We start from the raw sequence: 22,044 nt of genomic DNA, 5'->3' as shown, positions 1-22,044 counted from the left end.
ATGAGGAGGCCAAAGGACAACTTTGGGGAGTTGGTTCTCTCCTTCAACCTTTAAGTGTGCTTCAGGGAGTAAACATAGGCCTCTGTGATTGCAAGCCAGCTGTCTTTACCGACTGGGCATCTGGCCAGCTGCAGCCACTGCTTTTTTGAACTCTATAGATGTAGTTAGTACCAGATTTGTGAACACAGTACTGAGAGCCTGGTCTCAGCAATTTTGAACATACAAAAGTTATTACTAAAAAACCATTGAAATAACCCTGTCCCTGCAAGGCGCAGTCATCACTTCCCATTTACCTTCTTTAGGAAACAGCCCAATTTGTGAAGCAGCAAGTCAGCTTGGATCCCCAGTGCCATCTACACAGAGGGCACATTGCTCTGAAACCACGGGACATGAAGGGTAGACTAGAACGAGGGTCCATGGAAGGGTCCTGGCAGCCGTTCTGGCACACACCCCCATGCTCACAAGGAGCCCCACAATGAGGTCCTCTGGGGAGAAGCTTCTGGAAGCAGTCACTCATGTGTCCCTTCATACTTACCTGGATGCCTGCAGGAGACGGTCTTCCTTGCATTCACTGGCCTCCTACACACACACACCACGGTGGACGCACATGTTTTAGAATGCCATGCTCCTGAGCTGCTACAAGTATCGTGACCTTTATATGTTGATAGCTAACCCTGAGTCCCTGATATCCAGTCCCATTTAAAATATGAAGCTTGGAGAAAGGAAGAGAGGAGTGCGGGTTGAGTATCTATTATCTAAAGACTCAATGATCTATCAATCTAGTGAAGATTAATTATTGAACTCAAAGTTATATTTGAAATGAAGCAGAAACACCTTCCTTATGGTCCATTTCTTAAATGCTTACAATATCTTAGGCTGTAAAAGAGTACACTTCTTAAGTACCAGTACTTGACAGCATGGGATTGGTCCAGCCAAACTCTTCCCCTGTTGTAGTTCACCTACAGTGCCTGCTAACTATGGAAACCCTGGCTTCCAGACAGCAGAGGTCCTTACAGCACTGGGTCACCCTAGCTTCCTCCTGCATGCTTTAAGGTCTTCGCGTGTTTGGTCCACTATGGCCACAGTCCCACTACCTTCCTGTGGACAGAGGAGTAAGTCGAGCTAGAAGAGTCACCTCAAATGGTGCTCCCTCTGTATCTGCTGGCAGAGCCTGTGCTCTGTAAGGACAAAGAAAGCCACCCACCACTCAGAACCAGCCTTCCTACATTCCATACGTGCCTTTCAAAGGTATTTTTTCATTTGGCTCGTATTGTACAGATTCCTTTTCGTGATTGTTCTTCTTAACACTTAAAACTATTATGGTTTAGAATGAAGAAGAGCAGAAATGAAGGGCTGAGCGTGAAGGATGTCCGCTCTGCCTCCATTAAAGTCGAAAACAGTTCCTCCCATTCTGTAGCCTCTGCTTGTCTCTGTGCTGCCCCACAGTAACTGGTGGGCGGCTCTTATCATAGCCATGTTTCACTGTCCCTTCAAGGCCATTTCAAAGCCAGGTTGGTTTCAAACTTATTTTTACTTCTCATGGTATATACAAATTCTTAGCTGGGGTAACTGACTAGAGTCAACCACAGGCAAAAGCTGTGGCTGTGCTCGTGTGGGGTGACATTAAAATTCTAGATGCTAATGTGTAGGAAATATTGCTCAAAATGGTGTATTTGTTATAGACTTTAAGTCTGAACTTAGTAGAACAAGTGCTATCATTGTCTTGATTTGTGAAAGATGTCAAACATCACACAACACCATAAAGGACTTTCTTTTATAAGGCTCCTGGTGCCAAAGTCTATATTTATTTTCCTGGTCACATAGTCAGGAAATGAATCTCTTTCACCGTCTCAAGGCACACACAGTGCTTCTTGTCCGCAGGAATCACATTCAGTGCTAGAATCACTCTGAGGACTGGCTGAAGCTGCTCTTTCATGTTGTTTTGACTCTTGTCACAATCGACTCCTGTCCCAGCAACTGACTGCATGACGTGGAAAACCACAAAGCCACGTTGGTTGATAATGAAGGCTTTAAAAAGTGGCTGAGTCCAAAGCATAGCCCGTGTTCTTCTACTCTCTTGTACGTCTCGAATTAAACGGTTTCAGGCTTGATAAACAGAATGCATGTTTGATCTTAACTACTCTGAAGCTTTGGCTCACTAACCTGCTGTTTGTAGACAAGAAAATACACTTCAAAAAAGTAAACATGAATCTTCTAGAAGGAAATGTTGGAAATCAGCTGGCTGGAGTAATGGAATAGTGTGGTGTCAGAGACAGTCCCTGTTTGTCACTTAGGAGATGGGGTTTTTAAATGCAGGGACAAATGGTTATCGAGCCATTGCAATAATTCATAAGTGACACGTGGGCACTTACATTTTTGTAAATAAAGCTTTATCAAAACTGTGCTCCTTTGTTGCCATGTGGTCTACAGCTGCTTTCATGATGGAGTTTCAGAGCTTATTAATTACAGTATAAGACTTCATGATCCTTAACTTTGAGATAAAGCAGTTACTACCTAGAGTTTTGCATAAAATAGTCAACCAAATTCCTTCCTCAAAACTGAAATAGCTATTGTAAAAATTGCAATGACTTTATGTAGCTCTAAAAATAAAAAAGAAAAGAAAAAGGAAACAATACTAGCTAACCTCTAACAATCTACCAACTGCAAGAGACATCTTCATTTTAAAAGTTTAAAATGTGGAATAATGCCTATGAGAAGTGATAGGTTATAGCAGATAACATCTACTTAAGTGAATGTCAGTCATGGTTGATGTATCTTGTAGAAACAGGGACAAATGTCTCTTTGTTGTATTTCATTGTAATTTTAGAGAACTTCATGCATAGCTAGTACAAGGATGAGTCATGTTCTTTCTGTCTTATACTTGTATCCACGTAGATTAGATGCTTAATGTTAAAAAGGTCGTGGAGTTGGGGTACAGATAGAAGACTGTGTAAAATTATTTCGTTGACATAGCATTACTTAGGATGTTTTAAAAACCCACAGTCATATTATAAATTTCTATGAGTGCAGATATATACATATATAGTAACATATTTAAACATATATGATATGAAAATGGGTGTGAAGTTGTGTAGGGGAACAGAGGGGACTAACAGGAGGAGAGGGAGACATGAGAGAGGAGGTGGGTACAGGTGAGGTGTACTCATCATACAGTGTAAACCTGTACGTAAAGGGACCTACGTAATAGCAAAACACTTTTACGTGGAAAGATCTAAAGAAAACTGACAGTGGCTTTTCCCTGGGAGGAAGAGAAAGGATTGAGGTGACGGTACAAGAACAAAGGCCCATCTTTATCTTTGTGTTCAGCTCCTAAAAGAGTGGATTTGTTCATCAAAGAGCTCTTTCGGATTTACAATTACTTTATACAGGCAGCGATGTCTGTGTGTACATGTGCATGCCTGTGTCATGGCATGATCATGGAAGCCAGAGGAAACCATGCTTGAGTAGATTCATCAGTGCTCAGATAATGTAGCAAGCAGTCTAAACCATTTCACTGCCCCTGCTGAACCCCCCAAAATAATTTTTATTCTGATGTTTTAAAACATGTAGAATAACAAATAATAAACATATAAATACATCTCCAAACAAAACAAAACAAAAACCATCAAAACAGGGGGAGGGAAGACAAATGTCAGTCATGGTTGATGTATCTTGTAGAAACAGGGGCGACTGTCTCTTTGTTGTATTTCATTATAATTTTAGAGAACTTTATGGGTAGCTAAGACAAGGATGAGTCATGTTCTTTCTGTCTCAATCAAAAGAGATTAAGGTTTGAAAAAGGAACATGTAAATGAATTACCTGACATTACAAAGTAATCCTGTTTTTTCTACTGGGCATTAAAATGAAACAACACGCAAGTCTGGGCCAAACTTTGTAGTTAAAGTCTTTTTTTTTTTTCTCATAAGAGTAGTACAGCTAATCTTTGAAGACAATGCACTCTGTTCCTCACCACAAAAAAAAATAAAAAAATAAAAAAATAAAAAAAAAACACTGAGTGGGAAAGTTCAGTATCACACGTGTTTCTCTGCACAGAAAGGGTTTGTCCTGAGTCACTGTGCTGATGTACTGATGCCAATGCTTTCGGCCTGACCTCAATGGTTTTGAAGCGTGCACTGTGATTTTGCATGGTTGTATAACGCTGCATGCAAGTCTGGCGCCCCTCTTATTAAGTATGTGTGTATTGACGCCGTCTAGAGAAGGGCTTCCTAAAACAGTCTTTAGAAAGACAATTTAGATGTGCAGAACTGAGCTGTTAATTTAGCACTGACAAAGAAGATTTGCTTGGTTTTAGTTTGTGTTTGTCACATTAGATTGGCTTGGTGGGTTAGGGTTTTTTAGCAAAAGGTCTTATATAGGCTGGGGAATGGGGGCTCTAGCTCTGGCTCCTCCTGCCTCAGCCAATCACATGCTGAGATGACATGCCTGTATCACTGTGCCTGGCTTGCTGTGGTAAGCATCGTTTTTCTTTCCCCGGAACTCTTTAACCAAGACTAGCCATGCAGCTTTCTCTAGTGTTGAGAAACATCTGGGAGCTGAGAGGGGTGTGCGTGATCTTGGGTACCATGACACTGCATTCTCTAAACCGTGTTCCCAGGCTGCTAAGTCCCAAATGCAGGCCTGTGCTTCTCACCGTGCGATGCCACTTTTTCTTTTGCAGTTCCATCTCACCATTCAGCATTGAGAGCACAAGACGCCAGAGACGATCAGAGTCCCCGGACTCCAGGAAGCGGCGCATCCACAGATGTGACTTCGAAGGGTGCAACAAAGTATACACAAAGAGTTCTCACCTGAAGGCACACCGGCGAACACACACAGGTACAGCTCCTGGGGGCTTCCCACTGGGGTCAGGAGAAGTGGGAAGTGACGACAGCTCACCCTGAGCTGGTTAGTGTATGGCTGACATCCTGAATATTTTGAACTAAGTTCATGCCTTTTGTCTTGCATACACGTCTTAGATGCTGTGGAAAGAATGAGCTAATCATCTGTAAGACAATCAACTTAGCCACTTAATAGTTATGTAATGTATTAGGTTTTAAAATAGCCACAGGGCACCTCAAACAGCAAGCTGAACAAAACTCTTCCCTTCCCTTCCCTTCCCTTCCCTTCCCTAAAGCTTACATTTAACCCACACCATCCTTAGCTCATGTGTATTCTATGTTGTTGTTGTTGTTGTTTTGGGGGAGGGTTTGTGGTTTTGCTTTTCCAGATGGCGTTTCTCTATGTAGCCCTGGCTGTCCAGGAACTCACTGTATAAACCAGGCTGGCCTTGAACTCAGAGATCTGCCTGTCTCTCCCTCCCTAGAGCTGAGATTAAAGGTGTGCACTACCACTGGCCAGCGATATTCTTTCTCTTAAGTAGCAGAGAAATAAAAGTAAACCTCAAAATGTATATATGCAAAGCAGCACTGACGGTATTTTTTTTTTAATGAGTGCCATAAAATTCTGTTTGATTTTCCTTAGTAGTTGTTGTCACATAGGGAGGGGGATTTTTGATCTTCACAGAGAAAAGAACTTGATACCACAAGTAATTGACAAGTTTATCACAACTCAACCATCCATCTTTCCATACACCTATGCCACACCCATGTAGAAAGCACTGATTGTCATTATCAGCCGCTGGTCACAGCATCATGTTTTTTGTGCTGTGTGGCCAAAAACTGACATCCCCTCCTTCCTCCTGGGAACCTTCAATGGGAGCTACTGGCTTGGAAGGAAAGACAGAAGGACCAACCATCACTTGGCTTTCCCAAGACAAGCGACTTATGACTGGTGTCGGAGACACTCAAAGAAGCAAATGGAACAGGGAAACAGTCATAGCAAGCCTGTCAAGGGTCCATCATCAACATGGCCCAGACTGCAGTGTGGCTTTCTCATGGGAAACTTCAAGTGGAATCCATTTCTATAGATCAACATCACCATGCAAGGCAAACCGCTTCCTAGACTAAATTGTGAAATCATTGAATCCGGCCTCCTTTGCCATTTCTGTAGCCGGTGCTACTACATCTGTTTGCAAAGACACGGACCAGAAGCATTAATCAAGCATGCTCTCTACAGGGGCTGAAAATGGGTGCAACATGCTGTAAGTTCATGAGCTGAACTGCAGTCACTCATCTCTTGCACTCATGAGCACATCTTGTCGTGCTGGTTGTTATAACCCCCAGGGTTCCCAACTGAGTAGTAGGATTGTTGATGGCCCCACCTCACCCTACCAGCCTGCACAGAACCCTCCAATACTATGAGAGCTAGCCTGCAGGAAATAAGTTTTCTGGTCAGGACCAACTTGGTTTCACTAAACCTTGTATATGATACTTAGCACTGGGGTCTTACCACTCAGTACTGATGGGTAACCAAGAGCAATGGATATAGCTTGTACTGTTTTGGAGGGCCTCTGGGGGTACCCCTGATCAACAGCTCAAGGAGAAATGTCCCATAGCTGGCACTGGGCTTCATTTTTGGCAGCCTTTGACTTCTGGGTGAAGCAACATCTCTGGTGGAGGACAACGTTAGTTAAGCAAGGAGATAGCCAGGGGGATGGCGGTGGCCTGTACTGGTGTAGGAGTCTCTTGGGCTCTCCGGTCCAATATCCCCTGCATGGCACTGTGGGTTTTCTTAGCTACTCTATTGTGGTTCCTCATTGCTTCTTCCGTGCTTCCTCTGCTTCCAATCCTTTCCCCCTTTCTATGTAATTCTATGTTCTTCCCTCTCCTTTGACTATGAACGTTCTCCAGCGAAGTTCTCATCTGACTCTTAGACACTACTTTTAGTTTTCTGGTTTATTGATTTACTGCCATTCTGTGAATTGAACCCACAGCACTGCACATGCTACCAAGAGATGGACTGCTGGGTCCGTTCCCAGCCTGTTGGACTATCTTTAAATCATGTTCTTAATCATTAAGGCAAAGAAATGAACCTAAAGATATGAAAGTCCACAAGTACCTTCTATTGGCAGATAATGAACAGAAATCATAATGGGAAGTATAATCAGGCCATATTACTTTTTGATTATTATGGGGAAATTTCTGTACACACACACACACACACACACACACACACACACACACACACACACGGGGGGGGTGAGTGTCTTCAATGAATCATCACATATGTTAAGCTGTTGCTATTTCCTAGTCTCCTTGAGCTTTGTGGAATACATATTAGCCCCCTTTTCACACAGACACACCCCTATTCTCCTAATCCAAGTGACACATAATGAAATAGCAGAGGGTTTTTAATCAGGTGTGATTAAAGGACTTATTTCTCCAGCACTATTGGATTTCATCGTACAGGTTTTAACATATACTGAGTTAGTAGAAGAGACGTCATTTATTCACTGTAATTCACAGCAACATAAACCTTGAATGCTGAAGCTGAATTAATGATCTTGAGTTATTATTAAGATGACCTCCTATACTTTGTAGGTCACAGAAGCCTTATATGTCACACCACAGAGTGTTTTCTAATTAGAGGGAGCAGCCCTTGACTGTCCCCTCTCACAGGCACTTGTCACTGCTCTGTTGTTTTCTACATGCTTGCAAGCCTTTTGTCTTGATCAGTCTGCAAAGCGACCTGGTAGCCTGCAGCTGTTCAGAATGCTTTTATTCAAGCACTGTTGCCCCAACAGTAGGTTTTCCATGTCTCCTTATAAACTTCCAATAATGGTGTATCTGTCAGGAAGACACCGGGCAGACTTTGAAGACAGGGTCCTGCTCTCTTACAGTGTGCATGCATCTCTTATAGTGCGGTGTGCTATCATTTACTTGGAAGTCAGGAGATGCTCGACCTCCAAATCAGATGCTCCCAATTTTGTCAGCCATGCCTTTTGAGATGTGCTCTAGCTTGTCCATCATATAAAGTTTGTGTTCCTTATATGCTGAGGGAAGAGAGAGTTATGAAATTCTTTTAATGTGTACAAAATACCTTTAAGTCTTCTGGAGTTTAACTCTCTAAGGTCATATAAGCCAAGTAATTAGAAAATATGTATTATAAGCCCTGAATGGTCCCCTCTCAACCATCTCTCCTTCATTGTCTCCATCTTTACCAGTTAATTGATGAGCAGATTGAATATGACAAATGCAAAACAAAAAAAACATGCCTTGGATTGTAATCCTAAGGACCTTCATACGTCAGGCTTTTCTTTTAAATAGCTGGCAATGCTACCTCTAGTACATATCAAAATATCCTTGCTAGATTCCTGCTCAAGCCTCCAATGTACCAAATCTATCCATCCCCTTAGCAGGGAATTAGTTACTGCCAGACCTCTGTATCCAAAGGGTCTGCTCCTTTGCATTCAACTAGACTTGGATTGGACTCAACATCTGTAGCCTTTTTCTTGTCAGCATCCCTCAGCAGTGTGTGGAGAAGCCGTGAGAAGCACATGCATTGTGTCATGTATGTAAATAAGCAGACAAGAAGATACGTGGAAGTTAGATGCAAACGTTCCACAAGTTTCTGTCTCATACCTTAAGCATCTGTGGGCTTTTTGTTTGTTTTGTTTTGTTTATCTGCAGGGAACGGGGATGGGACAAGAACCAGTTTTCTGATCCAAAGGGACCACTCTAGTCTGTGAAGACATGATCTCCTGAACTGACAGTCAAATGACATTATTGTCAAATACAAAGAAAGAATAAAATTTGGTTAACTTGTTGTAACTGGTGTCAAGGGATCTCAGGCTAGCTTATAATTTATAATTATACAAAAGATTTCATAACATAGTGAGTGAAATGTAATCAACACTGGTTCTATAGAAATTCAGGCTGGCTTGCATGCTTTTAATAAACATCTTAGCCTTACCTTTGCTTCAGGCGTGTTGAGTAAGATCCTCATATGGGGCCAATAATACTTAATGTGGAGTTTGGGATTATAACAGATGACTTATGAAATTGCAGCATGCTACGGGAGGGGAGCGAGCTGCGATGAGAAACTTTCTTCAAGAAAGACTCAGTAATTATCCTGTTAACACTTTAACTTTTGGCACTTTATTAGTGTCTGACCAGGTGTGTATTTCCTTAGGACTTAAAAATGTAAATATTTATAGGAATACAGAAAAAGGATCTTTTGTAGATATTATCAGTGAACACACTGTTAAAGAACAGCTTTGGGATGTATATTTAAATTTTAAAGCAATCAGCTGTATTTTGTTCTTGTGCAGCTAAGGCAATGGCACAAATATATGAGCAAGTATTGTGAACAGTTGTCACTATAGCAACACCTGTTGAGCCTACATTGTTAAAGGAACATTACAAATGAGAAAATGTAGCTCAAGAGTCACATCACAGTTTTTCCATCAGGCCTACTGATTAGATCCTCTGGTCTGCATGGGTTATATCCATGCACACAATGAGGTGTGCAGTATATTTAAATGAAAATGCAAAAGGTTTAAGCCAATGGAGTCATATTTGTACAATGAAAAACTACTATTGATTTTCTTCTTTTAAAGTTAGTACATGGCATATTAAATTACCAAAATGTGCATTTAAAAAGAAATATAATATTTAGAATGTACACTAGGTGCTAAACCAGTGGTTCTCAACCTATGGGTCGCGACCCCTGTGGGGAACTGAGCCATCTTCCCACGCACTTAAGACACTGGAAAACACAGATATTTACAATACTGTTCATAAAAGTAGCAACAAAATAATTTTATGGTCAGGGCTCACCACAACATGAGGAATTGTGTAAAAGTGTTGCAGCCTTAGGAAGGTTGTGAAGCGCAGAGTAATTTCTACAATGCTGCGCTTAAACCCACAGGTGTCAGTAATATTTACCGCCACTAGATGGAGCACTAGACTCAGCTGTCGCAGTTAGTCTGGGAGGGAAACCCGATGCCCTCCTGTTGTGTGTGACATAGGAAAGGGAAGCAAGTCTATCTGTGTTCCACAGAACATCTCAGTTTAGGGATGAATGAAAAACACAGTCAAGCTTCAAACCAAGTTTTTCAAAGTGATTTCAACATATAAATTCTCTTTCAAAGGAGTTTAAAATCTTTGAAATATTTCATATTATAAATTGATACTGTGCCTCTGCCACAAATCTGGAGGTTAATAGGTCACTCTTGTTTACTGTTCATTAAAAATGTGTATGAAAAACAGAAGTTGAGATAAATACATTTCTCATCTAAAAAATAACTCATATCAGAATTTTGGGCATCAGAATTTAGGGTACTTGAAAATATTATCCAGTGAGGATTTAACAGTCTCTAAAATGTGTTCTTTACCTTTGCAAATAAAGGAAACTGTGCAGTGATTAATATCACCTCCCTTGGTGAAAGGGGCATTGCTGTAAGGGGCCATTTGTTACTCATAAGCTACATGTAGTGATGCATTTAAGGTCACTTACACCTGCACTGCACACTCGCTCCCGCACCCCGGGATCCTAAGTGGCTGCAGATCCCACCGATCCTCCTTTTACCTTGACTCATCAATTCTTATTACTAGTCATGTTGCCTTTCTTCTAACTTGACGTGCCTGTTTATTTATTTATTTGTTTTTAACGGAATGAGATTCTAAAGTGACTTGGGGAGATCCTGTGGCAGCTCTAAGACCCTGGTGGCATTAGCTCTACCTTCAGATACGTGTGGCGCTACTGTTCCAATGTCTGTGTCATTAATGCATAGCTCATGGTAACATTAAACTCCATTTGCAGGGCCCCTCCCCCGTCTATAAGAGAAAGCACAAGGCCTAGTGATGATGCTAAGGTGTCCTCTAAGAACTGGTTGGTTTCAGGGTAGAATCCTCTCGTAGTGAGTAGCTTGTAAGTCCTGAACAGAGCTCAGGACTGTGTACTGTATAGCTTTATAGTCTGTATGGCTGTATAGTCTGTATAAAGGTATAGTCTGTATAACTGCATAGTCTGCATAAGCAGTATAACTGTCTTTGTGTGGTTGTCTTTGTATAGCTGTATAGTTGACTTGGTCTTCCAGTTGTATAGTCTATATAGCTGTATTGCTGTCTTAGTCTCTATAGTTGTATGGCTGTATAGTTGTCTCAGTCTGCTTTCTGCAACCAACAGTACACTATCATAGACTAGGCAATTTTTAAAGAAATAAAGTAGATCGTGATTCTGGTTCAAGGTTGAAGGACTACATCAGAGAGTGACCTTCTTGATGCCGGAGTCCTGAGGTGGGTGACACAGCACAGGAGACAGGAATGTAGGAGAGGCTTAGCCACACTGGCTTTTACAGCAGTCCCACTTTGGATGGTGCCTCTATCCATTAAGCAACTACCATGTATAGACAACCCTTAGTCACTGATGAAGGTCTCGAGTCTTCCTACTCCTCAGTGCCTTATGGTGGGGATTAAGTTTCAACATGAATTTGTTTGTTTGGGGTTTTTTTTTTTTTTTTTTTTTGGTTGTTTGTGGAGTAGGTTAGCATGTAAATAATACTCAAAATACATCAAAGTATGCTGAGAAATTTAAAAATGAAATCTGAAATCTGAAGTGAAGAAACAAATGTTTGTATCTGTCTTTAGCTCATAATTGGTAGGCTTGAAGCAGCTACCCAAGGGGTGAGAACCTCAGATTTTCTTTTTTAGCTTTATCCTCAGATGTACTAAATCTCATTACATGTGTATGAGTCAGGACATCAGTTTTATAACCAATTACATACAATGATAACACATCACAGGCATTCAGTCGTTACTTGCTGAAGTGGACCCAGCTATAGAAACATGTCATTGTGAGCATATGGCTATAATTAGATACTTTTGCTTGGGACTCTAATGGGTTTAATATGTATTTATTGTAGTTGTTTGGGGATGAAGCTAACCATCATTTAGTAAGCTCAGTGTGTCACCATTATCATGACTAAAGCAGCTGTTACAATCTTATTAAAATACTTCAGTTGTCCACTTTAAAGACCCTGGGAGATAGATTGAACTCAACAACTATTGGTTGGACATTTTCTGCATCCCGTAGATTGACTTTCAGAAGGGTGGACAGAGCCATGGCCCAATGCTGCAGGGCTTGCAGGGCTTGTCCATGGCAGAGTAGATAACTCACAAGGTAACCATGAAAGAGCAAGGATGCTATCATTGCAGACATCCCGTGCCTCAGCTGAAAACATGTCTAGATCTCCAGAAGAGCTGGAGAGTCTGCAGCTTATTCTGATACCCCCTTCTCCCTCACAATGGCGTGCCTACTTGACTCCTTTCTTCCTACTTTCTGAGTCAATAACCCCTATTCTTTTCCAAAGTGCCTTGGTGTCCCCTGGCCTATTAAGCTCTTTGACCCCCACAACCACCACCACGCTCTGTAGCAAGCAGGCATTCCATTCTCCAGGGCCCTCCAGTGTGTGTTGCCTGATATTGTTAAGATGTGATGTTACAAAGGAAAAGGCGTGTGGGAAAACCAAGGCAACTGGAACAACATTCCTGGCAGCTGCCCAGCTATGAGGATAAGGGGAGAGCAAGGCTAAGGGTGTCCAGTGTGTGTGTGTGTGTGTGTGCGCGCGCGCGCGCTTAGGATCCTTGCACACGTGAAGATCTCACATAGAGGGTGCTGACATGTTTCTGTCCTAGAAAATCAAGCACAGCTAGGCAAGTATGTTCCACATTTTCATCAGCTGTATAAATCCCAGGAAAGGAGCCAGGTTAGAACACCCACCCAGGCTCAAGTGCTGAGAAAGCAGTACAGTTCTAATTGAGGCCCTGGGAACTCTAGGCTCTGTGTTCTTGTCATTCCACGCAGTCTTTGTCAAGTTCACAAACACGCTAGAGTGGTTTCTTCACTAGGCCCACCATCCCATGCTTGCCTGGAAGGTAGCATGTACCTACTCAGCATTAGCTACTGTGGTGCTTTAAAGATGGCAAGAGAGGTAACTGGTGGTGTGGCTTTGAGGCTTTTCACTCATGACTGTCCTTTTTCCCACTTTGTTGTTAGAAAACCAGTGGGAAGACCTGGACCAGGAGCGTTAGTCACTAAATAAAACCAGACGGGCAGCTCTTGAGTGCTTGCTCGCTCGCTTGCTCGCTCGGCACTCAACTCTTCGCATACTAATGAATGAGATGTAAAAATGAAGACTAGAGGCTCTAAATCTGGTGGGTGAGACAGCTGCATCAGCAAGTATCTTCCACGGGAGCAAGCTAGCAAAAGGGAGATGCTTGTCTTTGCAAGTTGTTGGGGTGGCACAGAGGGAGTATCAGTGACCACTCTGATGGTCGTCTGCCTTTACAAACAAGCATGTCCTATTGCCACCTAAATGGAAGAAAGCTATGCATCTATTTTCAGTCTAGGTTTATATCAATATGCTTAGAAAAGGTTACAAATATTGTACTGTTTTCACTAAAGGGAAGGGAGTTCTCATGACCCATCAGAGAGTTAATGGATATATATATATATATATATTGTGCCTGACATCCATAGTCATCAAAATGCTCACATTTGTGTTGTACTTGTGTGTATCTTTGCTTGCATTGTCTACTAAAAGCTGTATCATACTGAATTGCTGTTTTTCAAGTTGATCTTTTACATATTCTTAAAAGACTTGTAAAACCACCTTGCCAATGAATGTCTTCTTTAATAATACACTACAAAGTGAATTTTGCTCCTGGATTTTATTTATGTGAGCACATACATCATCACATTAAAATGGCTGGGAGATATTTATGGACACCCTTTCATTTTGAGCTCCGTTTTATCTTTGCATTTATCAAAGTGATGTGAAAGGGAAGAATGTGGGGCAATGCTATCCGCAGCCTTTGGCTTTCTTAAGGTCTACCTGAGAATCAAGCGTGTTGACTATTAATCAGCTTATCCTGAATGGTAGCAGTACTTGTTACTGAGAGAGATTCTGTGGGTTTTAATAGAATTGTTGAACACAGTACGTTAATGTAGAACTCTTCTTTGTAGGGTATATATTTGTAAAAGGTTTGTGATATCATTTCAATTAACTCTTTATAACTACTAAGAATAAGGTTCTTATCATCAAGATTACAGTAACGCTCATCTTAGTAAAGTGCAAGGCTAAGTAACCAGGGACAGATCTCTGTCAGGAACATTGCGTTGCACAAGCATGTGGCCCTGAGTTCTAGCCTCAGAAGCCATGTAGAAGCCAAGTGAAGTAGAAAGCCAGCACTGGACAGGCAGAAACTGGAGGATTCCTAGTCAGCTGGTTTAGATGAATCTGTGAACTCCATGTTCAATGAGAGACTCTGTCTCAAAAAATTAAGGTGGCAATGGAGCTAGAGAGGTGGCCCAGTAATTAAGAGCACTTACTTCTCTGGCAGAGGATCTGGATTCAGTTCTCAGCACCCACAAGGCAGCTCACAACTGCTCCTGATTCCAGTTCCAGGAAGTCTAATACTCTCCTCTGGCCTCTGCACATTTCTGTATTCATGTGGTACATGTAAATTCACATAGGCACACACAAATACATATAAACATAACAAACTCAATCAAGTAGAGGTCCCAATTGCAGCTGCTGAACCAGATGTTGGGGCCCTTACTTGAGCAGATTAACACATCTCCTGGTGCATAGCATGTAGCTCTTCATCTAGCAAATGCCTTCTTTTCAGCACCTGTCCATAGAAACCACTAGAAGCAATTTGCTTTTAGTTGGGAAGGCCAGCAGTATACCTGTATAGTTCTGCCTATATTAACTTTCCAGCCCCGTTTCATAACTTAGTTTATAACTTATTTCATCATCTGTCTCTTCCCACAAAATATCACATTGGCCTACTACATTGATGGCATTATGCTGGATGAACCAAGTGAATACCAGGTAGGCACCACTTTGGACTTATTGGGAACACATGCACACCAGAGGATGGCACATAAAGGGCCTTCTTCCTCAGTGAAATTGTTAGGAGTCCAGTGGTATGAGAAATGCAGAGATATTCCTTTTATGGTGAACAATGAACTAATGCATCTGGCCTCTGCCACCACCAAGAAAGAAGTACAGTATTTAGTGGGCCTATTTGGATCCTGGAGACAGCACTTTCTGATTTGGGTGTGATACTCTGGCCCATATACCAAGTGACTCAGATCTCTGCTAGCTTTGAGTGGGGCATGCAACAGGAGAAGCCGCCTCAACAGGCCCAGGCTACTGCGCAGGCCACTTGGATCATGTGATCTAGCAGACTTGATAGTACTTGAGGTGTCAGTGGCGGATAGGGTAGCAACTGATGAAAATATAGCACATGTATGCAATAGGATGCTCAGCTGTAAAGAAAAATGAAATTCTTTGGTAAATGGATGAGCTAGAACACATTACACCGAGTGAGGTAAGCCAGAAGCATAAAGACAAATGGCACATATTCTCTCTCATGTGTGGATGCTAGTTTTGAATCTTTAAATATGTGATTTTAAATGTGAGTGCTCATCGAAGGCAGGAAAATAGGAAGGGGTCCTACAAGAGATTTCAAAGGAGTGTAAATAGAATGCGGCTGGTAGGAAGGAAGAAAGAATAAGGAAACAGGAAAGGTTAAGTGGAGTGAGGGCTAAGAGGATACGGTAGAGAGGGTAGCATGAAAAAGAAGTGTTAAAACTGAAGATCTTTGAAAAAGCCATTAGGAAACCTACTGTAGACACTTCCTAAAATGTGTTCTTATGCATATACCAAAGGCGTTTGAGTTAGGGAACAGTATCTCTTCTAAACACCTTAGGCTGTCAAGTAAAAATTCAGTACCAAATATGGGCTACTTGTTCAAACTTGTTCTGTGGGTTCCTGTAGGACTCCCTCTCAAACATTCTAGGTTGCTGCTATTGTTTTTAATTACCTTCCAAAACTTGATGGTAAGACACTGTTGTTGAAGACACCTCATGCTTGACTCATGGAACATGGAGGCATCAAGATGGTACCTACCTGAAAGCCTTATCTATACTGGCTTTCATATTGCTGGAAGGTTCTATGCATGATGGCAGTAATGAAACCACTGAAGTTGAACCTGGTGAAAGGTGAAAAAAAAAAAAAAAAAAAAACTAAAGAAAAAGAGAGCATCTCCATGGGGGTGAGTGGAAAGGACTGCTGAGCAGGGAGTTGGAAGCCAGAGCTGGCACCTGGCACCATCATAAGACGACAGGCGAAGAATACCTGCCCCACTGGTCCATAGAAGAATCTCAAAAGAAACTCTGCACCCAAAGAGATTTGGGGGTATAGATAAGGTTACCCCACCTTTCTACAGTAATGAAGAAGGGGGAGCATGCTGTTGAGGTAGTAGGTGCTAAGTAAGGTTTTGGTTATCCGAGATGGCTTTCAGGCCCACAGGTGAAATTATCCTATAATGTCTCTGGTCCTTAGAACTGAGACTGGGAAGTTGACACTTGGGACTTCCCTGGTAGGTCACAGTGGGAGCTGAGAGTTGGGGGCAGGGGTAACTGAGAAGAAAATTTCAAAGTCTTGGCACACGTTTGTCTGACGAGGTAAAAAAGACTCTGCAGAAGAAAGTTAAGGAAAGGGAACTAGATGTACAGGCAATCATTGTTGACACCTCATGGAAATATAAAGCGGACCAGCCAAATCAAACAATGTACTCTGACCTTGAACTTTTTACTTTCTATAAAGTAGATTTTATTATAGAGTGTTTTCATGCATTAATGTTTGCTTTCTGGGTGACAAGGCTAGACTTGTGTTACCAATAGTGTCTACCCAGTAAGTCATAACTTGCGCTTTTGTCTGCCAGTCCAGTTCTGACTAGATTTCCTGGCTTACTAAAGCCGTAACTTGAAGTGTGGCATGGTTGTGTAAAAAGTGCTTAGGACTCAAACTAACTGGATGCCTGATTCTGAACTGGGCTTAGCTACTGCTGCTGCTGGATTAGAACATTGTAAAGGTCAAATGCATTACAAAATCTTGAAGTCACTTAGGAAGAGGCATGGTGTATGGAAAGTATCGTATGTTCTAGCAAATAGTATTGCTATCAAAGCTTGCCTGTCCAGAATGGCATGGGGAAGAGACCAGGGCCTCTCTCAGCAGTGCAGGAGGATGAAGAGGAAAACACTGATTATTTGACTGAATTTCCAAGACCAAATAAATGGTTTACACATATTTTATGCAATAGGTTGATCTACTTGGCTTAGACAGCTTTGTACTTAAAGCATTTTCAAACGGTAACACTGGGATCGACATCCAGTGAGCTAAACACTTTAATTTGTTCTTTAAATATAGCAGAGTTGGAAAGATGGCTCGGAGGACCTGAGTGCTCATTCTCTAGGACCTAGGTTTAAAAAAAAAAAAGCCACAATTAAAGCCACATTGCCATGATCCCGGTCCTGGAACAGGGAAGAGCCAAAAGGATCCTGGGAATTCAGCCAGTCTAGCCAAATCAGTAAGCTCTGCGATCAGGAGGAAATTATGTCTCAAAAAATTAATGTGGAGAAGCAATTAATAAAAACATTCTGGTGTCAGCCTTTGGGATCTACATGGGCTTGTATGGGTGAGCACATCTAAATATATTTTAAAAGAGCCATATAACACACACACACATACACACACACACACACACACACACACGTCTTCCCATCCCATACAACCCAAACAAAATGTATTTCTACCTTTTTTTTTTTTATTTCTATTTCTTCCAAGTAAACAGGAATACCTTGAGTTTCCTAAGCATAAAATTAAATGTTCTTTGGTGTACAGTTTGGAGTCTCACAGCTTGTAAGACAAGCCAATGTTTTGGAGATGGGGAAACTGCTTCTGGAAGCTGAGTTCTACAGCCTAGAGCTCAGTTGCAGGTTGGTAACTGAGGCCATGTTCGGCCACTCTGATTGATTTTAAACCTCCAGGTAATGTGGGCTGCTTTGACTCCCGAGAGGAAGTATGGCCTAGACCATCCTTAGGCGACTCAGAAAAGCTTATAAAGCCAGCTCTTCCCTGGTCCCTCGGTTTCTATTCTGTCATCTTGAAGAGCCTCATTTCCTTCCAGATCTGTGACCCTTCATGAACTAATGCAACAGAAACCAGAAGACAAGATAGGAATCTTGATTCTGCTTTTTGCTTTTTCTCTCCCCCCCCCCACCCGCCCCCTTTCTTTCCTCATATGCAAATACCATTACTCAAGTGAAACAGGTTGTCACAGCAAATATGTTGAGCCCTGAATGTAAGGAAGCTCATTTGTCAGTGTCTGGGCCCCGTAACTTTGTAAAAGTTAAACAGGGACATAGTTCAAAAATGCACTTCTGAACCTAGAAAATGCCTGCGCTCCCTGTTGCTAAAGGTGTTCCTTTTCAGTTGCTTGAGAAAATAACAGAGGAGCTGCTGGGAACACGGGTGTTTTGTTTAGCATGGGGGGGGGGGCTTTTGAACCGGCACATTCCTTTAAGTGGATTACTCACACATCATTTTCATATGAAAAAGCACCTGCCCTTTGTCTCTCAGTCTGCATTTACCTTTCAGCATTTCAGGTGGTGAAAAACAGGAGGCCCTGAAAAAGTGATTTCTATTTGGTAGGTTTGGGAAAATCCATTGAATACCTGATGTTTTCTTTAGACCTTATTGTGCCTTCTGCTGGGTAAATGCCATGGCAACACACTGAGCCCGTCTTAATCCTTTTCTTTAACCAGAATGGAAAAGACAAGAGTCTCATAATAAATCAGTTTGTGTTGACTGTTTCAAGACAGAAAAAAAAATTTCTGGTATGGCTTCTTATTTTATCAGGATACTTCATTAATAACACCGGGGAGTGAGCAGGGGCATGCTGGCTACAAATACATAGGAAGTTGTAGCCAGTGTGAACTCCAAGGGTCCTAGTAAGACATTTATAGAACAACAAGAAAATAATACTTTGTATAAGTTATTACTGTTGGTGAGGGGGTGGAGGCAGCAGTCGCGGTGGGAGAGGTGGAGTATGCCATAGTGCACACGGGGAGGTTGGAAGACAACTAGTGAGGTCACCAATTGTATGATAAGCTCCTGTAGCCAATGAACCATCTCACCAGCCCCAAGATCCCCTCCCTCCTTTCTGGTATGTTTGTTTTCTTCAGATTATGCTGAAAATGTTTCACTAAACTATAAAACATAACAATGAAAGAAATGGCTTAAAAGGAAGCTAAACTGCACCCACAGAAGTAGCATAGTGTCACCCAGCTAGCCACCCATCACTGACTTTGTATTCTTTTACATTTTTAACTGTATGTTGCAATAACAGAATTACACAGAAAGGCTTACTGCTACCGCACTGTACCAAACTTTTTACCAATAATTCATTCACTTTCATAGAATTAGCATAAGAAATCAGAATCAGTAAGAGTCTAATGTGGAAGTCACAATTTCCAGGTTATTTTGTGAAATGCTAAATATGTTTTAAAGATTTTGTCTGTGGCGGGTTACATTTGTATTTGTTCGTTGTCTGTTCTTTTTTTTCTAAATGGAATGAAAATGGTAGAATGGGAGCCTGCACATGGGAGGAAGAGGCAGATAGATCTATGAGTTCGAGGCCAGACTGGTCTACAAAGTGAGTTCCAGGACAGCCAGGCCTATACAGAGCAACCCTGATTTGAAAACAATGAGGGGGGGGGGAGGGAGGGAGGGGGAGAGGGAGAGGGAGAAGGGGGTGTAGTACGGGGTCCGGAGACATGGCTCAGTAGTTCCGAGCCCTCGCTGTCTTCCAGAGGTCCCATGTTTGATTCCCACCACCCATATGGTGGCTCACAACCCTACATAGCTATAGTCGCAGAAAATCCAATGTTTTCTTCTGGCCTCTGTGGGTACCAGGTGCTTACCTGGTTCTTACCTGGTGCCCAGACTTATACACAGTTAAAAAAAAAAATCCCTCCACATGAACAGTTTATTAAGAAAAAGGTAGCCATGATATTTTTGTTTTCAATGTATTTCCTGGGAAAAGAGTTTGGGATAAAATATGTGTGGGATTCTGCTACAGATAAATTAAACTTCAAGGAAAACCTGCTATTCCTGAAGAACTCCTCTCACTCTCAGCAGAGTTCCTCTTGGTGAAGAAGTATAAAGGACAGAGCAGACCGCTGTTGGTGTCTATTTTTATTGTCCAAGCCTACTTTTTGATTTCAGTTTGTTTTGTTTAAGACAGAATCGTATTCTCTACCAAGTATTGTTGCTATCCTGGACCTCTCTTTATATCCAATTATAGCCTCATATTTGGGGCAAATCTTCTTTCACAGCCTCCCAAGTTGATAACATTCCAGGTTTGAGCCACCGGTCCAACACTTCCACAGAAACAATTCCATTTAAAATTCGCTTGCCCTTCTGTTCCTGCCACTGCCGGTCTTTCAAAGTCAAACACTTACTTGATCTATATACATAAATAAAAATATATCCCTGTTTTGTTTTGTTTTGTTTTTACTAACAAACCAGTTGTAAAAGCATTAGTTTTTACAATTGAAAACAAGGCTGATATTAACATGATTCAATATTAATAGTTTTATAGGCTTTTATCTAAAGTTCTGGAATATAGTACATATCCGATGATACAGTATTATGATTTTTGAACTATAAATTATATGTAAATAGCATGGATCTATTGACTGGGATGTACATTTTTAACATCTCAACTTTTTAATATTTAAATATCTTTTACATTTTTATATTTTGCTGTTGGTTCATTAAATACTCCCTTTAAACAATCAAAGTGGTTCAAAAAACCAGAAATTCAAAGAAGTGACCTATAGTAACAGTGTGTTTTGTGGCTCTATTATACAGAGAAAGTGTCCAGGAACTGAATTTTTTGTTTTGAAAACTCATAGTTACCAGAAACAGAGAACAAGACACAACCTTATCTCACATTATCCTGTTGTTCTTGACTTACCAGTACAGCCTAGCAATGTTTATCATTAGGCCCGCAATTATTATTACAACAGTATTTTTTTAACCTGCTAGCAATCAATCAAGACACAGACACCTGTTATATTTTAAAACAGCCTTAGTTAACTTGAGGCAGGGCAGACATTAATGAAACTACTTCCCATAGTGGGGCAGGTATGGGACACCTGCCCCAATCTCATGCCATCTGATTCTAATAATGTCTATCAAGCTACCTCCCATCCATGATCCCAAATACTTCATCTGGGCCAAGTCTCCATCCACACGGGCCATGTGCTTCTCCTCCATTCAACCCTTGATGGCCTTCCTTCTTCTCCTCTCCTTGGGTCTCTTTTCTGGTCTCTCTTCTTCCCAAGATTCTCTCTGTCTCCAAGCCCAGGAACCTTAGCCATGCCTATCTCATTTGCCCTGCCCAGGTGTGATGGCCTTTTATTAATTGGCATTTAAATACATCAGACCAACCCCCCCACATTATCTGCCAAACTTTAGAGTGTTGCTGTGCAACAAAATTTCTTGAAGTAACACAAAACAACGAGCAACCATTTTGTCATAATAGAATGATTTTTTTTTATTTTGTATTTTTTTGAGAACTTTATACATGGATACAGCATTTACTTTACTTCCATCCATTCGTCTACCCATCCAACTCTTCCCTTGTCCCAGTCAAGTTCACACCTCATTTAATTACTATTTTTCATTACTTTAAAATTACTACTAATTTTGTTATACAAATCACTTTCATTACTATTGTTATAGTATGGTATAGTACAGCCTACCAACTCCATTAGTACTGTCGTGTGTGTGTGTGTGTGTGTGTGTGTGTGTGTGTGTGTGTGTGTGTGTGTGTGTAGGGCTGCCCACGTGGTACTGAACATCCTGCGGGAAACTCACCCTGGCTGAATATTGATCCTCCCTCACACAGAAGTCACTGATTCTTCATAGCCCTTCATCTGTGCATGGAACCGTGTGAACCCCACCCCTATGCATGCTGCTGTGCCTACTGGTATTGTTATTATCCAGGTCTTGCTTATCTTCCATTGACATGAAAATGGAATATGATAAGTTCTTAGAGGAAAGAAGACACAAAGGGGGAATAATTTTTACCATAGCCACTCAAAACTTATTGGCATGCATTTTTATATATGTTAAAAAGCTGCTTAGTGCTTTAATTAGGTCTTTAATGTATTGCTAAGCTCGTCTCTGATTTGGTAACGTGCACTCTCTAAATTGTTTCAAAGCACAAATATATACATTATAAATGAGCAATAGTGCAATAGGTACCAAACTTGTTTTT

The 22,044-nt window shown here is 41.4% G+C and overlaps 1 protein-coding gene across 3 annotated transcripts in view; it reads left to right on the top strand.

Moving 5' to 3' along the window:
• The window catches only part of Klf12 (KLF transcription factor 12), a 355,350-nt gene that overhangs the window by 324,842 nt on the left and 8,464 nt on the right, over window positions 1-22,044 (top strand). For all 3 annotated transcript variants that reach the window (XM_051160912.1, XM_051160911.1, XM_051160910.1), the window contains one exon: window positions 4,680-4,837. In XM_051160912.1, the coding sequence (XP_051016869.1) occupies window positions 4,680-4,837 (158 nt within the window). The remainder of the gene's footprint in view (window positions 1-4,679; window positions 4,838-22,044) is intronic.

The sequence above is a fragment of the Acomys russatus genome, chromosome 18 (assembly GCF_903995435.1).
Source record: "Acomys russatus chromosome 18, mAcoRus1.1, whole genome shotgun sequence".
Lineage (NCBI taxonomy): Eukaryota > Metazoa > Chordata > Mammalia > Rodentia > Muridae > Acomys > Acomys russatus.
This window is presented reverse-complemented; position numbering and strand designations above follow the sequence as displayed.